Source organism: Notothenia rossii, assembly GCF_949606895.1.
Source record: "Notothenia rossii genome assembly, chromosome: 1".
In the NCBI taxonomy this organism is placed as follows: Eukaryota; Metazoa; Chordata; class Actinopteri; order Perciformes; family Nototheniidae; genus Notothenia; species Notothenia rossii.
In genome coordinates, this window is record NC_136912.1 from 11,057,249 (window position 1) to 11,078,832 (window position 21,584).

The 21,584-nt window shown below is 39.6% G+C and overlaps 1 protein-coding gene across 1 annotated transcript; it reads left to right on the forward strand.

Annotated features, from left to right (window-relative positions):
* Window positions 1–539: 539 nt before the first annotated feature.
* On the forward strand, window positions 540–21,543 carry trip10b (thyroid hormone receptor interactor 10b). Its single transcript, XM_079693027.1, has 15 exons — window positions 540–856; window positions 8,655–8,770; window positions 8,890–8,943; window positions 9,769–9,916; window positions 10,023–10,085; window positions 10,552–10,656; window positions 11,005–11,133; window positions 11,318–11,464; window positions 12,653–12,814; window positions 13,740–13,910; window positions 16,688–16,797; window positions 17,468–17,600; window positions 17,784–17,851; window positions 18,850–18,956; window positions 19,044–21,543. The coding sequence occupies exons 1-15, from the start codon at window positions 833–835 to the stop codon at window positions 19,178–19,180; spliced, it is 1,674 nt and encodes a 557-aa protein (XP_079549153.1). The 5' UTR covers window positions 540–832; the 3' UTR covers window positions 19,181–21,543.
* Window positions 21,544–21,584: the final 41 nt, after the last annotated feature.

Below are 21,584 nucleotides of genomic sequence, written 5' to 3' on the forward strand. Positions count from 1 at the left end.
CAGGACAATAAAAAGGTGTGTTTGTTTAAAGGACCCAGTAACATTTATGATAGATAATAAAATCAACCTTTAGGTCTTATTTTTTATTATATATATTTATACTTTTTTTTAATGATTGTTCGTTTTTTTTTCTTTTTCTCTTAACCTATGTGTTTTAGTAATTCTAATTTTTTTTTTAATTTATTTTATTAATTTACCCATTATGACGTTGGTTGGTGTTCCTGTCATGTCATGTTGAAAAAAGAGAAGCATGATATCAACCGCACATACATCTGCACTATGGCTGTATTATATATATATATATATATATATATATATATATATATATATATATATATATATATATATATAGAAAGATACACACAAACACATATATATATATATATATGTGTGTGTGTGTGTGTATCTTTCTTAATAAAGATATTTGAAACAGAAAATGGCATCAAGCTGCTTCTTTAAGATGCAAACAAACAGAGGCGCTGTGGGAAGGTTTTCCCACCGCTCCTCCCTCCCCCTCTCTGGTCTCTCTCTCGCTCTCGCTCTCTCTCTCTCTCGCTCTCTCTCTCTGGGACCCAAACTTGTTTCAGGAAAAAGCGCCTGAACATATTTTCTCTCTGAAGAAACAGGACGGCCGTGCCCGTGCCAAAGGAGAAGGCGTAAACTTCCTCCAAACATTTCCTCCGCCATCTCCGCTTTCGAGCATTTTGTGGAATCGTTTGTAGCGAGAGGACATTTTTTATTATCTGGTTTTTCCACCTCCGACACCACCTGGTTGTTTCTCTTTTAACACGGACTCCTACTTCCTTTCCTCAAACATCTGAATTGTGCGGACATGGACTGGGGAACAGATCTGTGGGTAAGTTGACAGCTGACACAAGAAGTAGAGCCCTCTGGGAGAAGTCGTTACTAAAACAAAAACCATCCCTTAAGAATACCGCTTTTGTTTTCGTCGACACAATGTGTACTTTTCCACGGCAGGCCTGGGCTAAGTAATCTTGCGGAGTAAAAAAAGGCATCAGCCAGATGATTTCGCAACTCCTTTCTCCCTTCATACCTTTTCATACACAGAGGGGAAAGAAGAGTGTTTTATTACTCTTTCTGGCCACCTTATCTACACACTGTAGGCTAAAGGTGTACTCCACCACACTCCCCCTTCATGCATGCTCTAACCTGAGCTGTGCTTTGTGATAACACAGCTCTCAGGATTGTCCCTGCATCTGGTCAGTGTCTCCCTTCAGCTGTGAATCACAGTGACAGTCATCAGGTCAGATAACAGTGTCCTCTGTGCAGGGAGCAGGAAGAAAAAGCACCCAACACAAGGGGCATCTGATCAGGGCTGCAAGTTACAATTATCTGCATTAGTTTCCCGGTTAACCATTCAATTGTTTGGCATATGAGGAATGATTAATGTACAACATATTACAATATGTGTTCAAATTAGTGCTGAGTATTCAGGAAACCATATATTCTGACATGATTGACCAAATACCTCAATATCGTTACAAATATTTTAGTTCGAACCCTTTTACCGGCTATTTTGAGTATGTGTTGGACTCTCATGGCCTTAAAACCAGGGTTAATTTATCTCAACCTAAAGGGGTCTTGTTATGATCATTTTAAGGTTTTACATTTCAGTATTTTGTGCCTCTACTGCGACATGTTTAAATGATTTAATGTTCAAAAAGTGTTTTATTTTTCTCCTACTCCCTGAGCTGCAGCACCTCTTTTTAGCTGGCTGGCTCTGCTGTGATTGGTTTTTGAGATGTCCCGCCCCTTAGCCTATCACATACTATGTGCGCTAGCAAATAGAAGCACACGTGTTACATAGTGATGTCACTATGTTACAGAGGTAAACAAAGGAGTTCAGTGTAGGAGAGAAACTTCCTCTGGAGGGAACTTTCTGATTTCAGCCTTTGCAGACCATTTACATGCACTAAAACCTATATATAACACAATACGGGAAACCCCTTTGGAAAACAAGCCCAAAGCTTAGAACTAACCATGAAATTATCTTTTACTATAATATTATAAAAAATGGGCATTACATTTAGTTTGGCATTTTATTCCATCCCTCCTCACCACTATAGAGAAATATGCTTCTATCCACTTTACTTTGACTTTCACATGGGGTTGTTTAAAGGGGCCCTTTTTTGCTTTTCGGTGTATGTTTTTGAATTTGTTGGTACAATACTGAGGTTTTTATGTATTTATTAGGTCTATACTGTAAGTGTAAGAATAAGAGATTAGTATTAGATCAACTGCCTGCCTCCTAGCCTAGACTCCAGAACTGTAATGGAAATGACTTTATTGCAATATTCTGACAAATCTTAGTATTGTATGCACATTTGTGTATTTCTAATCTTTCGATTATCATAATTCAAACAATCATTTAATCATAGATATAGCAAATTGATTTGTACGATTGCCCATGGCCGGTTTTTATCAAAAAGAGGTTTAGGTTTTTGATAGGTAATCATCACTATTGTGGATTTAACTACATGGGTTACAGGCTAACTAAAGAATGGCTAGAACAGTTTGGAAAACCACAGATTGTCTTACAAACCAGTTAAAGATATTTGATACACTACAATTCGATATCCAAAATCTGTGAAGATATTGATTCTCATATTGTGATGTGGATATAAAACCTGCCTCAAATAAATTGTTATGTCCTACCAGCAGTTTAGGAGCTGAAGACATCCTGTTTACTACCCCTTACAACACAGGAAGGCAGGAAATCCTCACATTTGAGAGACTGAAACCTGAGAACGTTTGGCATTTTTGCCTCATACCAAATGCCAAAATAGCTCCTAATACATTTTCTGATTATTGCTTTATCACTCATTAACCATGTTGGAAGAAGTACTCAGATCCTGTACTTGGATAAGAGTACAAATAATATGGTCTCAAAATAAAACTCGATAGTATACTGTAAGTCCCGATTTCAAAGAAGTACTAAAAGGTTAGGGTTAAAAGCTACTTAAAGTTCACATATTATAGAAAATCCACTTTAAACATGTGTCCCCTCTGTGAAAAGAGATTCTGAAAGCTTCAGGAAAAAATATTCGCTCACTTTTTGTCCTGATCCATTTATATAAAAACCTGTCTGAAAATCAGCTGATCAGATTTGGGCCGCTTTATGATGTCATAACGATTATCACCTGAATCTCCTCCAAGAGCACCATTGTGTTCTTTCTAACCAAATATCTCTCAGAGGGGTGTGGGGAGGGGCTCCTTATTTTTCATCTAAAGTCACAGACAGAGAATCAGCACTTTTGAAACAGGGCTGAAACAGAGGGGATTATGGGATGCTGCAATGATCTGTTTGGTATTTGGAGCCAAACACTTCAGAGACATGTTTTGTATATATCTGAGACCTATAATATATTGATGAAAAACAGTATAATCGGGGACCTTTAAGTAAAACATCCTGACTGTTTTTGATATTTCGTTTGAAGCAGAATTTTGGAGCAAACAGAACTAATTTCCCTAATCTTGCTGTGATTATGTTCACAGTCTGCACACATTCCTGTGAGATTAAACCGGTGGTGGATAGTAATGTCGATTATTTGGGTCAATAATTGACATCACGATTATTAAAAACGATTATCCTTTTACTTTGAAAACATCCATTTATTGAAAAAAAAAAACATATGTTTTTAACAGTTGATTGAACAGACTGTTAAAAACAGACTGTTCACATTTTTTTTTTTTAAGTAAATGGATAATCGTTTTTAATAATCGTAATATCAATTATTGACCCAAATAATCGAGATTATGATTTTTGTCATAATCGAGCAGCCCTAGGAAGTACATTTATCCAAGTACAGTATGAGAGATCTCTTGATTATTATCTTCATGAATGAATCCATTTGGTCAAGGAAATAGGAGTAAACAGAGAAAAAATCCCCACATTTTCCTCCAAAATCCCAAATTATCACTTGTTTTTTCCGACAAACACTAACAGACCTGTTGATATAATCATTACATCGATAACCAATGACACATTTTTCAAGTTCCAGATCAAATGTACTGCTGGTTTTTTTTGTGAGGACTGTCAATCAGGCTTCTTATTGGCATTTATAGCAATCTTTCTGAAAAACAAATTGGATTATCTTTAATTTGTTTTGGGTTAAAGCCCTAAACTGAACAGTAGATGGTTTGATGTACACACAAGTGAAACATGCCCTTATTTTGCCCTATGTCATAACGTTTCTACCTTCCATCTCTTTCAACAAGGCCTGCCTGTATATGACCATTTAGAAATGTTTCCCCCCTACATTCTGCCTGATGTGTTTCATTCATTTACATGTTGTATTTTTCAATCTGAATTTGCAAAAGCACTAGTTATAAAATAAATATATTGAAGTAATACTACAGAAATTCCCTCTGAAATGCAGAGTAGAGTAGAAGTAGAACATGCAAATATTCAAATATAAGTACTTTCAAATGTTAGTACATTCAATAAATGTACTTCATGTGCTCTAAAAGAAGGCAACACACCCTAAGTTAAAACAAAAGAACAATGATTTTGATTTTGATAAATGTCGTGATAGATTTGCTTTGCATGTTCTTTTACTAAACAGATTTGAAAGTAGCCTGTAATCGCTAAAAACATATCACGACATTAGCTAATGTTAATGACTGGTGCAGTCCAGTGCAGCTCTGGGTAAATACAAACTTAGCTTTATTAAATAGCGTTTGTGATTCATTCATAAAAAACTAATTTTAATGTATTGGTTGGTACAAAATACATGAAGGTGTTGCATAGCTAACTGAACCTGATGACAACATATGAGCTTGCTTATATGTAACATGTTCAGAATAAGTTGAGTTATAATGGGTTATATGAAATATGGTCTGACCTGACCTGAAGTGCTTCTCATGGTGAAATGCATATCCAGTTTTATAGAGGTCACAAATAAATTACAGTCCCAATACACGGAAGGCAAGTTGAGGGAGAGAGTGGTTTTGAGTCGTACTGTCACCACCACTACACTGATGACTACAAGATCTACCTGTATCAGCGAGCAGTGTTAAGAGATGCAGTTGAAGTGACAAGGCAGGTTATCTGGAGGTAGGGTTGCATATCGGTGACTGTTTTACGATACCGATACCACTGAACAATACCGATACTCGACCGATACATATTGTGATACTCTCACGTTACATAAGGAAAAAATTGAATCATCCCGCAATTACTCCCATGAAGCGCTTTATGATATAATTAACATGTCAAATGAATATTAAATTAAATTGTGGGACTCCCACAGTGACTCGTTTGCGGAGTTTCACGGCAAAATTGACATCGTCATTTCTAAGGTTTGGGTGTGAGTTTAAGGATATTACGCCTCACTTGCACCCCTATATGGAGGTAACATATGTAGAAAGAAAATGTACCAAGGATTGAGCCCTGTGGAACTCCACAGAGTAGAGGGACAGGTGATGAATCACAGTAGCAAGCAACTTTAAACTGCCTGACAGATAGGACAACACAAGATACAAACCCACTTTTTGAGCTCTTCTGAAAAGTCAAATGCAGCTGTTTAGTTAAGGACAATGAGGATAGCATTTTTCAATCTTAGTAGTAGTAACCCTAACCCTAACGTTTTTAAAGGGGCCCTATAATGCTAATTTTCCGGTTCAGATTTGTATTTTGTGCATCTACTGTGACATGTCACCATGCTTTAATGTTCAAAAAGCTCTTTAATTTTCTCATGCTGCCTGTGCTGCAGGTCCTCTTCTCACCCTCTGTCTGAAACCAGAGCCCAGTCTGCTCTGATTGGTTAGCTGGCCAGCTCTGTTGTGATTGGTCAATCACAACAGAACCGTTGTGATTGACCAATCGTACGTCCCGCCCCTTAGCCTATAACGTACAATGTGTTGGAGCGCTAGCCAAGAGAAGCCGAAGTGTTACTGTTAGTGATGTCACTATGTTACAGAAGTAAACAAAGGAGTCCAATGGAGACGTTTCAGGCAGAGGGGGGGAACCTTCTTCTGGAGGGAACTTTGGGATGTTAGCCTAAGTCGCAGACCATTTACATGCACAAAAGCCTATATAACACATTGCAGGAAAGGGGAAACCCCAATAAGCACAATAGGGCCTCTTAAACATATTGTTTGCCTCGTTGAATCTCTAAGACATTTTAAATGTTATATTGCAGGTTATGAGGCTCCAGTGACTTCCTGTTTGCTCGGTTGATTGCTTTGAATAGAAAAGATCTCCAGATGATTCCTAGCAACTGATTAACACATTACAAAAGTCCCTTCTAGCTAAGACATTAAGTGTAACCTTATTTAGTTAATCAATAGTTTGAGAATACTTAATAAGAACTCTACAAAAACGTTATGAACATTTTGTGCGAACAGTTGAGCTCATGTTATGACTGAGTATAAGCTAAAATCTGACCTTGGATCAGTGTGTATCAGGAAACATATGCTGCTGCGTGCCGTTACAGTGAGGGGTGGGACTAGTCTGACTGGTTCCTGGGTTTTGAGAGGCCCCTGGGACCGTCAGTCACTGGGCGGAGGTTCACACTGAGCTAATGATTATCTCATTCCTGAATCCTCTCTGTCTCCCTATCAGCATTTCCTCCTCTGGCACAAACATGTAGATGTGTTACAGTAGAAGTAATGGGGCGTAGCAAGTGAAGTGGTGAATACGTGCAGGAATTTGTCATAAAGTTATGTTTCTATGATTTCTTTCTAGTGCAAATAAACCCCAGTTTTTTTTCTCATCCTGTTCCTCCTTTTCGTATCCAGGACATTGCTAACTGTGCTACATTATGATCTCCATTTAGCTTTGCCGTCCTCCGAGGACTCAACATCTATGTCTCTGGATCCAAAAGACTCTACACATACACACACACATACACACACACAGCCACACGAATACTTTATTTGGTTCCACAAATCATATTACATAGACAGGGAATCAAATATCGGGGCTAAGCAGCACAGAACACTTAAGGGAACACACACACACACACACACACACACACACACACACACACACACACACACACACACACACACACACACACACACACACACACACACACACACACACACACACACACACACACACACACACACACACACACACACACACACACACACACACACACACAATCAATCAAGAGGTGCAGTCTATCAGCATCAGTTTTTCTTTGTCACATTAGCCTTCAGTGAGTTTGTCATGACGTGTAGAAATAAGCCAGTGGGGACAGAGACGACAAACGTTACCTGTCCAACAGGTTTGTGTGTGTGTGTGTGTGTGTGTGTGTGTGTGTGTGTGTGTGTGTGTGTGTGTGTGTGTGTGTGTGTGTGTGTGTGTGTGTGTGTGTGTGTGTGTGTGTGTGTGTGTGTGTGTGTGTGTGTGTGTGTGTGTGTGTGTGTGTGTGTGTGTGTGTGTGTGTGTGTGTGTGTGTGTGTGTGTGTGTGTGTGTGTGTGTGTGTGTGTGTGTGTGTCATTTCATTTTAAATAGAGACAGAAAGGAATGTTGGAACGACAGTTTTTTCTTTCTCTACTACACCTTTGTAGTTTATGTTTGTGAAAGAAATTAGTGTGTGTGTGTGTGTGTGTGTGTGTGTGTGTGTGTGTGTGTGTGTGTGTGTGTGTGTGTGTGTGTGTGTGTGTGTGTGTGTGTGTGTGTGTGTGTGTGTGTGTGTGTGTGTGTGTGTGTGTGTGTGTGTGTGTGTGTGTGTGTGTGTGTGTGTGTGTGTGTGTGTGTGTGTGTGTGTGTGTGTGTGTGTGTGTGTGTGTGTGTGTGTGTGTGTGTGTGTGTGTGTGTGGGGTTATTCTTAGACTTCCAGTTTCCATTTGTATCGGATCCACAGCCTGATGAAATGTGGTTTGAGCTAAAACACTTCTTAGTTACGTTCTCAGTTTCCTAGTTTATACTAACAATTGAATCATAGTGTACAAAGATAACTTACTGCTTTCAGGGTTTGTTTTTTTAACTCTTCTGCAACAGTGCATTTTAAATGTTTGCATTTTTGGACTGCTGGTTGGTTTTAGTCGCAGTGTTTGACAATGCAATGGTGCATTCATTGCAATAGCTAATTCTAGATTTTCCATTGTGATACTGATCTCATTTGATAGTGAAATGATCTTGTTTGAGTTTTGGATTGTCAAGTAAAAGAAAGTCATTTAAAACTTTCGGAGGCTTTAGGATGATATAGTGATGGTTATTTATACTTTCTACATTTTTGATACTTTACTGGCAGTAAATATACAACAGATTTATCCACAATAAAACACAATCAGTAGTAGGAAACGTATAACCCTTGACTTGGAAACACACTTGTTAAGTGCAGTGTTGCTCTCTGTGGCATGTTCTGCAGCCAGATTCACTTCTTGTTTCAGAAGTGTTTTGCTTTCAGTAAGTAGTGAAACCTAATCCAACCTCAATGTTTGACCTTTTCTATCAAAACTATGTCTCATTGTGTGTTCTAACGGCTGCAAGTACTACACTGATGTACCTCATTTAAAATGGAAAGTGTTAAATCAAAAGCACAAAACCAAAACAATGAAAAAAGTGTGTTAGGGGCTTTCTGAGACACATTTCGAGCTCAGGGTGTTTCTCAGCAGCAGCGTTTGTGTGCACATAAACATGTATTAAAAAACATCTGTCTCTCTGTTCCTCTCTTAGGACCAGTATGATCACATCGACAAGCACACGCAGTCGGGCCTGGACCTGGTGGAGCGCTACATAAAGTTTGTGAAGGAACGGACAGAAATAGAGCAGAGCTACGCCAAACAACTCAGGTGTGCATTTAGTTTAAGAAAGTTCTCACATGTTAACTTTAATCACGATCTTAAATGAGTGTTTGTGCATTCATATGTGTCTGATAGAGTCACTCTGCTTCTTTTACACTGACTCACAGGAATCTATCAAAGAAATATGCCAAACGAGGGGGCAAAGAAGAGCAGGACTGCAAGTAAGAGAACAAAATAACGTTTTCTGACCTTATTTTGCGTATATGTAAAATAAACAATTTCGGTTGTTTCTGTTGCTCTAAGTCTTTCATTTGTGCCATGCTTGCACCACATATACTGTAAATACACTAAGAATGTCAATGAGGGCAGATGTAACAGTAACAATGTGCATTACATTTAGAAACTATACACTGTAGGTAAACTAAATTAGACTTCTCATTTGCTCACTTTCACTTATTAGCCTTTTTTTTGTTGCAACATTTCAATGGTAATGATAGCTTAAAAGGTCCCATGACACTTTCATAGAAACATGACTAGTGTTTGCTTTAAACTTCTTATATCCAAGAGTCATTTATGAAAGTGTATTATTGAAGAATAGCTGATCACTATAGGAAATGTGACACTATTTTGCATTTATTCAGAGTTTTGGGGGTTTTAACTTCCCTGGAAATGTTTTTTTACCGGGGGAAAGAGACAAAGAGGCCACAGGAAAGGCAAAAAGTGAGAGATACTGGAAAACCATTGTCATTGTACTGTTGCATTTTGGATAATTGAATAAACTGCACAAAACGACAGTCTTGCCTGGACTTTGGATCTTTTCCCCTAGCTGTTGCCTCAGCGGCAGTTTTATTGAGTAAAATGTTCTGTTATAATTGTTCCACTGCAATTACAGTATTTCAAGGGGACATACCTTGTGTTCCTTGCTATGGTTTATATGTCCCTAAGGGGTCCTTGTGTAAAAACTGCTCTATATTAGCATCATCGCTCAGCATGGGGAGAGATCCAGCTGTGACGATCCACTAATTGTCTCTCCCTCCGTGCTGCAGATTCAGCAATCACGCCTCCCTCCAGGAGATCCTGAACGAGCTGAACGATTACGCCGGCCAGCGAGAGCTCATCGCTGAAAACATGATGACCGGCATCTGTGTGGACCTCACCAAGTACCTCCAGGATCTCAAACAGGAGCGCAAAACAGTGAGAGGGAGGGATACTACACGGGGAAGGAAGGAAGGGAGGGAGGGAATACCGGGTGTTATTGTCATAAACTGCAGCTTATTAACTGAAATATGTTCCTTTCCAGCACCTGGCTGATGCCAAGAAGGCCCAGCAGAATTTAGAGATCAGCTTTAAACAACTAGAAAGTGTGAGTCATGTTTTGTTGTTGCTGAAGTCTACTTTGGGTCACATGTTTGTTATTTAAAGGATTAGTTGGCTTCAAAATAAGAAATTACACATTCACTTCCTTAATATCTTGTCAAGCGGAAAGTTTGACATTACATATCTTACAATACACTGTATGGAACATTTGGGCAATTATGGAGTGTGTTCTTGTGCAGTGGGAGAATTTGAGTTTATTTTGTTCAACCTTAGTTGGTACAAGTTCACATTGTTATTTTCAAGAATCCTTTAGTGAATTACTTGAAGTGAATGCAAGTCTGTTGCAACTGAAAAAAATGTAGTCCTACCTTCTAATAATCGGTTGTAACTTATTACCATAATATGGGTTAATTCATCATTTGATAATGTTTTATAGATCATATCTATACGGTGGCCAACAGGTGCGAAACACTTTCATTCATGTGTGTGTGTGTGTGTGTACATGCTTGCAGACAAAGAAACGCTTTGCCAAGGAGTGGGCAGAAACTGAGAAAGCCACTCAGCAAGCCGAGAAAGCGGAGAACGACATCAACGCCACCAGGCTGGATGTTGAAAAAGTAAACACACACACACACACACACACACACACACACACACACACACACACACACACACACACACACACACACACACACACACACACACACACACACACACACACATCTGAGTGCTGATATTGCAAGATATCAAAGAAAGAATAACCTTGAACCTTCCTTGCCTCTCTTCCCTTTTGCTTCCTTCCTGCATCTGTTCCCCTTCACTCACACACACACACACACACACACACACCGCATTTTTTTTTTCCTTTGGCATTTTGTTTTGCATCTTCTTTCTCTCTTCCTGCATCCTTTCATGCACTCCTCCCTTTTCCTCTACCAACGCTCCACCTTTCTTTTACTCTGAAGGCCAAGACACATGCCCATGGCCGCACACACACGGCGGAGGAGTGCAGGAACGACTATGCTGCACAGCTCCAGAAATACAACAAGGAACAAAACTTCTTCTACTACACGGAGATACCGCAGATCTTCAATGTGAGGAAAAAAAACGTGTAAACACAATGCAGTACAACTGGGCAATACTCACACACTTCTTTAAATACGAACCAAACAGACCCTTTCAAATCAAATCCTGTCTATTGGAAGGTGCGTCTTATAAACATTGTAAATATATAATATGAACTTTAAGGAGGCTGTGATATGTTTGTCCGTGGAACAGAAAATGCAGGACATGGATGAGCTGAGGATTCGGCGGATGGCGGAGGGATACTGCCAGTTCGCAGACATCGAGAAGAAAGTGCAGCCCATCATCTCAAAGTGTTTAGAAGGGATTTCCACCGCAGGAGGGAAAATTAATGAAAAGCAGGTAAATGTTGTCGGTCGTGTTAATACGGCCATTTAGTTTGAATCTGTTTCACCCACTTTATAAAACAATAATGGGACTGTGGCTCGCTGTCCAGTTTCATATCTAAGACAAGTGTGATCTTATTGTTTTGGTACGAGGAGGGATGCTGGTATACAGTATGTCGTGGTGTTCTAAAAGGAATAGTTTTAGTATTTTGGGGAAATTGGTATTTTGCAGAGAGAAAGATGATGAGATCGCTCATATTAAACTTCTTATCAAACTCTTAAAAAGAAAGTAAATAAGCATTTAATGAGGCTACTTACCTGTTTCAATTTAAATACACCCTATGGAGCTTTCTTGTTAAAAAAACAAATGTTTCATTTGGTGTCACTCGCCAAGATGCATGTTGTGGTGCCTCGAGTTTCAATGAATTCCTTATCAAACATTTGCAAAGCATTTGAAGGAACTCTTCAACCAGGAAATGAGCATTTGTAAATCAATTATTTACCCTTTGTTAACGTGGACTCTTGAAAAAAGCAGACTTCTTCTCTGGCATCGCTATAAGAATCCTAAAAATAAAGGAAATATTTGCAGAAGTGAAGTGAATGGGGGGGGTGCTTTACCCTAAAAATAGGACAGGAGCTTTCCAAAGTCCTGCTGACCAAAAAAGAAGGAACTACTTTGCTAGAGACCTACGTATTGTTGACACTGCCTGACATGTTGATGTATCTTTTAAACGAGGGTCTTTACAATTTGAATTTCAGTAGAGTTTACTGATTTAAAGAGGACCTATTGTTCTGTTTTGGGGTTTCCCTTTCCTGTAGTGTGTTGTATAGGTTTGTGTGCATGTAACTGGTCTGCAGAGGCTAAAATCACAAAGTTCCCTCTCAAAGTGTCTCTCCCGAAAACTCCCCCCCCCTCCCTGCCTGAAACGCCTCCATTGGACACCTTTTTTTACATCTGTAACATAGTGACATCACTATGTATAACTTGTTTCTATTAGCTAGCGCGAGACATGTCACAGTAGAGGCACAAAATAGAAATATGAACCTGATAATGAGCTTATTAAAAACCCATCAGCCAATGTAGTGTAACCAGCCCTTCCAGTATCAGACGGGCTCAGTTGAACACCTGTTGTTAACTCTGAATCAACAGAAACAACACTTTACTTTCTTTGATGTAAACGTTTGTCCACTTGTCTCCCTGCAGGATTCGATGCTGTTCATAGAGCAGCACAAATCTGGTTTCGAGCGACCTGCAGATGTTGAGTTTGAAGACTACACCCAGGGAATCAAATCAGCCACCTCTGAGTCCAGCCTCAACCCTCCTAAAGTGCGCGCCAAGCTCTGGCCTTTCAGCAAGAAGACCAAGGTGAATTTGTTTGTCTCTTCCCATTAGCTTTGCTTTTGCATAAAAGATGCAGCGTCTCAGAGACACGATATGTACTGCCTCTCCCCTTTCTGCAGAGCCTGCTTTGGCATATGACTACTTGAAAATCCTCCCTGTCCTGTTCTTCAAATGGGGCTCAACTAGTCCGGGCAACTAATATGTCATTGGGCTAAAGATGAACCTGTCATGTAAAGCATATAACATTAATTCTTTAAACTCTGTACACATGTTTGATTTAGACAATTTGTTGATTTAAGCAATCAGGCTTTGTGAGAAGGAGGATTTATTGTTGGTTATGACTCAAATGGGATTTGTTGACAAAAGACAAATAAATATCGTCAGACTTTTCCTTTTCATAACCGACACGTTTTCATCTCTAATAATAGTCAACAGTTCTCCGTAGGTGTTGAAGAGAGGGTGTCATGTTACAGCTGATTGTGTTCAAACCTGTTCTTTTGGTTTGACGACCTGTTGCACATTAATTTTACAAACAGCTTTGAAGAAGTCAAATATGTTCGTAGATCGGGGCCCGGCTCTCTTGTTATCCTCTTTTTTGTTGGCTACATAGAATTGCAAAAGAAGGTTCACACAGTCTCATAACAATGCATTAAAACAAACACACACACACACACACACACGAAACTCAACTCACATTCCTCTCATGTCTTACCCCACGACCCAGTTGCCCTCAGGGACCAATTCTAATTCCTGTCTGCTGCACAGACTTGCCCTAAAACACCCCTCCCTCTCTTATTAACTCCTTCTCCCCCTTTTTTTCACAGAAAATCTCTGCCTCTGCTGACTCCCCTTTCTTCTTCTCTTCTGTATTTACCAGTGTAATTTTCTGTTTCCTTTGTTCTTCTTCCTCGTCTACTCCCTTGTCCTTTTCCCCCCTCCTCTTCCTCAGATTTCCCCTCTGTCTTTCTCTCCACCGTCCCCTTTCCCACCGGGCAGCCGCCCCCTCTCCCTCCCCCTCTCCAAGCTGCAGCCCTCCCCTCTCTCTGTCTGCCTGAGAGAGTTTAATATTTCTATTAAACCCAGGATTTCCACCCTAATGATATTACACAAACAGCACCGGGTGAGTGACGACAGCTGCTTGTGTGTGCCCCCCCCCCGCTGTGTGTGTAAACGTCCCCCCTCCTCATGCATTGATGCTATTCCTGAACATTTGTACAGTTTTCAGAATCAGAAGACCTTTATTCGTCCTACAGAGGCAGCATTTTCATTGTTACATGACAACTTACAAAAGTGCACATTCATGTAGATAAGTAAGTAAAATAAAGTAAGTGTAACATGCAGAATGTAGTGTGGTAGCCGTTAGATAACAGTGGTAAAACGATATATTGCAGTTATACAAACATATTCTTGTTACAGTATCAAATGGTCTAACAGCCAGTAATGATAATGATCTTAACTAGGTACATATTGCTGTCCATTTTCCCTGTCCAGATATCGCAAGCTGAAAAGCACATGGTAACCATACTTGCCAACCTGGAGACCTCAGAAATCGGGAGCATTTCAAAACCACCGCGCGGGGGGGGGGGTGGTGGTGGTGGTGGTGGTGCTAGTGCTAGTGCTAGTGGATCGCCGGAGCTGTATTAGATTAACATTAAAAGGCTTAATGTAGTTGTAAGTGCACTGTCTTGCGGCCTGAAGCACCATCCTTGATGGAGTATATTTGCGGGCTGGGAAGGAGTGAGCAGAGGGTATAGTTGTCGATTCTTGTTCTGTTTTCTGTGACAATCTTCCTCACCCTCTCAGACTTTCAGTTGCGCGTGCTACTAAAGAGACGTGTTACCATGGAAACCAAACAATGGTGTAGCTGTATTAAAGTCAGAGTGGAAACAGCCCTGAGTAAATTTGATTTTGTCAGAAATCGGGAGAAATGCGGGAGAAATATGACCCCGGGAGGAAACCGGGAGAGGGCAATGAAATCGGGAGTCTCCCGCGAAAATCGGGAGGGTTGGCAAGTATGATGGTAACCATAATCAACACATATTTAAGGGTAGACGTCAAAGGTGCTTGAATAAAAGTGTTCTGGTGCTTGATTCTTTTAAAGGGGAAATATTATTTAAAGGGATAGTTTGGATTTTTGACAGTGGAGTTTCATGAGGAACTTCTCAATAGAGGTAGGCACTCGCTCAGTTTGGTGAAAGACAAAGGAGTGTCTGTTGCACGAATGCAAAGTAATGTACTGCTGTTCAAAAAATGCAAGCTATCCCTTTTAATAATTTGTGTGTCAGTGGTAAAAAATCGTACAGATTTACTGATCACGTTTTCAGATTTATTTTGTGTGCTCATTTTAAATGCAGGTTTGCAGGGCTTCACGTGACCTCACCTTTACTCACAGCTGGGTGTGGTCAGGTGAACCAGCTGTAAGACTGCAGTGTTGAAAGTGTAGTCGCCATGTGTTGGCGCTGCAAGCTGGATTATTTGCATGGGTGAAGCTACACCTTCATAACAAAATGTTAATACATTTTTCCCATGGCACAGCGCACTACATTTTCAATCAGGGAACACTATTAACTTGATCTTTTAATCTAAGGATTCAAATGGACACACTTTCTAATATACTGTATCGAATTTGACAGCAGACTACTTGAAAACTAGAAAAAATAACTCGATGGCGCGATTAATTTATAGACCTGTTCACCCAAATAACAAAATCAAATGTTATCTTACTTACCTCTCATGGTTTCTCTCATGTTCGAGTCTTTATCCAGAGGAGGTAAAAAAGACGGGCCCTTTTCTTTAGACTTAATATTTTGAGAAAATAATCCAGGATGTTATCACGACAAACTTTGTTTTTGAGCCTCATTTGAACAATATCTCAGCTCAAGCTCCACAGGAGTCTGCCACAAAGCTATGAACCAAACCAAGCTTTTTAACCAGTTCAAAGGTGAATAGTGCTTTGTTACTCCTCTGTCTCAAAATCTTAGGGAATTTAAATCTATATAATTTTTTGGAATAATTAGGATTGTTGCACTTCCTTAATTGTACATTGGTATGGCATTTGAGAGTTAGTTGTACTCGTTGCATCAGGCGATTTTTAAAAATAAACGCATATTTGAAATTCAGTGGCATTCTCAGGGGATTGACACATTTGAATGTTTTAAGTGGTCATTACTGTGCATTGTCCCTGCCAAATAAACGATTAAATTAAATTAAAATGTTATAATAATAATAATAATAATAATAATACACTTTATTTGTATAGCAACTTTCATGCACAAAGCAGCCCAAAGTGCTTTACAGAGAACATAACAACAATATTAAAATAAATACAGAACATCTACAGTGATTGTAATGAAATTCCTGTGAATTAAAGCTGACAAGAAATTATAATATGTTCAAATAAAACAATTAAAAAAGAATAAAAGCAAACAGAAAAAAAATATGGTAAAACATGGACAATGATACTAGCGGAAATTGAAAGTTAACCCAAATGAAAAGTCATATTAAAAAATGGTTACTAATGGTGCTCTCCTCACTGTCTCTCTCTGTAACAAAGTGTGTTTCCTTGTAAACTAATAACGATGTGGCTCGGGTAAAGTGGTTGAGTGACATCTGGTGGTGTTCATTCATTTTACATCATGTTGGATAACGTGTGTGTGTGTGTGTGTGTGTGTGTGTGTGTGTGTGTGTGTGTGTGTGTGTGTGTGTGTGTGTGTGTGTGTGTGTGTGTGTGTGTGTGTGTGTGTGTGTGTGTGTGTGTGTGTGTGTGTGTGTGTGTGTGTGTGTGTGTGTGTGTGTGTGTGTGTGTGTGTGTGTGTGTGTGTGTGTGTGTGTGTGTGTGTGTGTGTGTGTGTGTGTGTGTGTGTGTGTGTGTGTGTGTGTGTGTGTGTGTGTGTGTAGCCACTTGCTGCGGAAGACTTCTCTCACCTTCCCCCGGAGCAGAGGAAGAAGAGGCTGCAGTCGAAGAATGACGAAATCTCTAAAGAGCTGCAAAAGGCGCTGGACCAAAGGTGACCACTTCACGATCATCCTGAAAAAAAACTGATTACATTTTTTCAACTGTTATTATTAGGTATTACCTTTTGATGCATGGTGTTTACTGTGATCATATGATATTGTTTGGGGCAGCATAGATGGTGGTGGTATAACAAATGATAATGAATAAGATAACTTTCATTGGTGGTCACCTCAGTTAGTTCATCGTTGAATTTTGAAGCTTTTGGATTTAGTTTAAAGGGGCCCTATTATGTTTTTTTTGTGGGTGTGTTATATTGCTTTTTTGTGCTTGCAAATGGTCTGCAAAGGCTCAAATACAGAAAACAGTGATGTTTTTGACAAAAGTGTGTTCCTAATTCAGGAAACACCCTTTCCTTTTCCCCTGTAGACAAAGTCAAGTCCATAAAGAAATGGTTTTCCCAGTTTGGTGCTGGAGAACTGAACTGCTCCACATTAAGTCTTGACCTCCAACACATTTGATATTAATTATAATTGTGAGCCAGGCACCGATCATCAGTACCTCACCCCAGATATATCATATAGAGCTGTAACAAGTCTCCCTTCAGCAAGTCTCCTAGCGTCCCTCCTGTTTTGCATCAGTGATGCTACACAGGAGAGAAACTTCCCTAATGAGTGTTCACATTTCATAAATCAGAACTCTTTTCTTCCCCATTTTGCCCTCAGTGAGGCACTGGAGAAGATGAAGGGTGTGTACGAGCAGAATCCGCAGATGGGAGACTCCTCCAGTCTGGAGCCTCAGATCTCAGAAACGTCTCAAAACATCAGCCGCCTGAAGGGGGAGCTTGCCAAATATGAGGTTCACACACACACACACACACACACACAAACACACACACACACACACACACACACACACACACACACACACACACACACACACACACACACACACACACACACACACACACACACACACACACACACACACACACACACAATTTAAGTATTTTGTGCAAGTCTAACATCTTGTTCATCACAGACGTGGCTGTCAGAAGCAGTGGGAGGAGAGGAGTCTTCCAACGCCATCAACAATAATACTCAACACACGTAAGATCCGTATTTAATGGAGTGTTTTTGATGTTTTTGGAGATTTGCTAATTCACTTTTATGCTGAGAAGTAAATATTTGTTTATTTTATCTGAAGCTACTGCACGTTAGATTAGTTTAGCAAATAGAGTAGTAGCAATTCTGCTAGGAAGCTAATGTGTTAGCGCCGCCGGCTTGTTATCACAGTATCAGAGCTCTCAAGTCTCACGCATTTCACTCCATTCACACGCTCACACGCCACACCTTGTATTTGTCACGCAGAGATTTCTTTCCAGGGTACCGCCCACCAAGTTGCGCCGCAATTTTGTAAACAAACTAGGCTTGTTTGAGATGCGTGCCCTCCACTAGCACACCCCCCCCCCCCGTTGACATTCGCGGTACAGAGGGCTTCATGGGAACTTTGAGGGGAGCCAGAAGTTGGAGTACCAAACACCGCTGCCAAAATCTCACTCTGAACTCTGTTCAAAACTTGAGAGCCCTGCAGTATGTTTATTTGACTAAACTGACTGCGGGTTAGATAATGTTACAATTTTGCAGGTTTTAATAACATGTTCTAGTAACTGATGTCATAGTTATTAAAACAGAATACAAATGTACATGCAAGACACTTAGTTCTTCCCTTAGACACTGCTATCGCTACTGTGGCTAAACTGATTCTTACCTTCATTCATTTGCATTTTGAATTGTGAATGATAGCTCTAACCAATCTCTTACCAATCTCTTACAATGATATGTTATATAAATAACATAGAACACTGGTAATGACCCAGCTGTTCCCTGTTTCCAGTTTTTATGCTAAGCTAAGCTAACCCAGCTGCTGGATGTAGCTTTATTGTTTACTTTACAGATATTGGAGAGCGGTATCAGTCTTTTTTTTATCTAACTCTAAGCTGGAAATCAAATCATTTCCCAAGATATTGAACCATTTTTTTTAATGTGAATGTTTAGCTGAACACAACAAATACAAATACTTGGTTTTTGTTCTTGGACATTTCCAGTGGTGTAGCAGCTGAACAGCCTCAGAATATCTACCTAGAGTTTGATGACGATTTTGATGACGTAGAAACTCCTGTTGGCCAGTGCCTGGCCCTGTACACTTTTCAAGGTAAAGTGGTCATATTCATTCCCTTAGCTCACTCATAAATGATTTTCATTTCAGGTTTTTAAACATGTCGTCATTGTGTGTGTGCAGGCAACAGCGAAGGCACCATTTCCATTACCGAGGGTGAGATGCTGAGTGTAATGGAGGAGGATAAAGGAGACGGATGGATGCGAGTACTTAGAGCCGGTGGAGAAGAGGGCTATATTCCTTCATCCTATGTGAAATAGCCCCATAACAAACACACACACACACACACACACACACACACACACACACACACACACACACACACACACACACACACGATGAAAATCAAGTTCAGAGCCAGAGGTGAATACAAAGTCATCCATGATAATTGGAGCCTTTCTCTACATCTTTTATCTCAGCCGGTGACGTGTCTGGCGAGATGAGAGCGAGTGATTAGGAAGCTTGTTATCGAGGCTGATTGCAATATAAAGTCCATGTCTCTACTCGCTGCTGCAGGGGAGGCCGTCTCTAAACTCAGACCGTCTGATCTTTATAAACTTCAGCTCTTTTAAATCCAAACTTTTGAATGTATAGCTGACCTTTTTGTCACAGCGTTAAGTGATAACTCTTGTAACATATTCAGCATCCTAGTAGCATGACGCTACTTTTCTTTATGGTGATATATCCATTCACTTGACTTTCCCACTGCCATCTCTAATAACCTGCTGAGCATTTTTCTTTTTGTAACACCGGCCCTCTGCTTAAACCTCTCTCCTGACAGGATAATGTGATCTTTTCTTTTTATCTTTTAGATGTTTTATGACTAATAACTGGACGAAAACCACTACTCTATAGGGAGTGAACACAATAAGGTCTGTCACAGTAAAGGATAGGTTCACCTAAAACATTAGTCAGGTGCCCATATGAACACTGAAATAGGTGTTGCTTGCTGCAATCATTCCCACTTGTTCATTCTGGCCTCTTCCTAATATGCTTTTGTCCCCCAGGAAATGGGGACAAAATCCCTGTTGAAGTTATTTTTTAAATGTATACTGTATGTTGCTTTCTGTAGCCTGTTATATAGGTTTGTGTGCGTGTACATGTTCTGCAGGGGCTAAATCCCCAAATGAAAAAAGCCACCATTTGACTCCTTGTTTACTTCGGTAACATACTACGTACCACTCACGCTTCTATTGGTTACATAGAAGGGACATCTCTAAGCGGTCGACCAATCACAACAGAGCCCAGCCAGCTAACCAATCAGAGCAGACTGGGCTCTGGTTTCAGACGTGTGAGAAGAGGTGCTGCAGCACAGGCAGTAAGAGAAAAATAAAGACAGTTTTGAACATTAAAGCAAGGAAACATGTCCCAGAAGAGGCATGCCAATTAGTTTAATAGGGCGCCTTCAAACTAATCAAGTAGGTACAATTCAAAGTTTCAAAGCTTGTAATAAACCATTTATTTCTCTGTGTTACTCTCCCTCAACGGCATCTCAGCAGGAGAAATCATTGCATAAAGGAATTTAATACTACAAATATTTACATTTTGGAAGAAACCCTCTTGATTTGAGTAAATCAGGCGTCATACTGCCTTATATAAGCTTTAAATAAACATATTATTATACATATTAATACAATAAATAATATAAACAAGAACACATTACATCAAGCAAAAACTGCTTCAATAAACAGTTCATATCTCCATAATGATGTTACAATTTCTTTACTAAAGAGACTTGCAACTAAACTAAAGCACAGTGGCATTAAACATGTTGGAGTGAAAATACAGCATTTACCTGCATTCACAAATACTTGGTGAAAAGTGTGTGCTGCGTTTGAGGTCGCTGCTTCAGAGATCAATACATAGCATGGAAATACAAATCTAAAGTGAATCAAAACTTTGCACGGAAATTGCAGAGCGAGTTTTCAATTCTGGTCTTCAACTGTTTCTACTTTGACATCTTTACTCCCCTCATATTCGTATACTGGTTCTTAAACTGTCAAAACCACTTGTCATATATTGAGCCTTCAGATGATCCCTCTCAAACAATGGACATGTTTAAAAATGGACTTGTTAAATCACATTTCTGAAGAATACATGACACAAGATTGGATTACAAAGAAAGGCAATGAGAGCTTCTGTGCCTTATACAGTCAATGAACTAGTTAAAAATACTCTTTCTTCTTGATTATTGAAAAATCAAGAATTTATGACTATACAAATATTATTTATATCAAAAGTTGAACTGCCTATCTCCTTTATTAAAGTTCATTTTGAGGTTTCAAGCCATATCACAATAATTGGTCCATCGTTTGTACACTTACATTTTTGATTTAAGTGCAGAGAAACTGGATACATCAGAAGTCTAGTGTGAAACCCTGCAGGAACATCAATCTGCACAGCGAATCTGTCATATTCAGAAATAAGCAAAACACTCTCGAGGGGGACTCTAAAAATCTCCCTCTCATTGAGCCACATGTTTACCTATCTCTTCTTCTACCACTCTGTCCTGCACTAGTAGACTTTTTCAACATTTAAGGGGTATTATTGTATGATACAAATCTAAAAGGAAAATGTATGAATTTACATGTTTTGTCCGAGTCATAAAGTGTAAAGAAAAATACATTGGTTGTCTTTTTTTTGTTCATTTAGAATATTATTTAT

Excerpts from the sequence above, each read along its gene's own strand:
- trip10b (XM_079693027.1), top strand. The coding sequence starts at position 833 with ATGGACTGGGGAACAGATCTGTGG. Across the intron at positions 857-8,654 it reads ACTGGGGAACAGATCTGTGG|GACCAGTATGATCACATCGA; the intron begins GTAAGTTGACAG and ends TTCCTCTCTTAG. Across the intron at positions 17,852-18,849 it reads AACAATAATACTCAACACAC|TGGTGTAGCAGCTGAACAGC; the intron begins GTAAGATCCGTA and ends GGACATTTCCAG.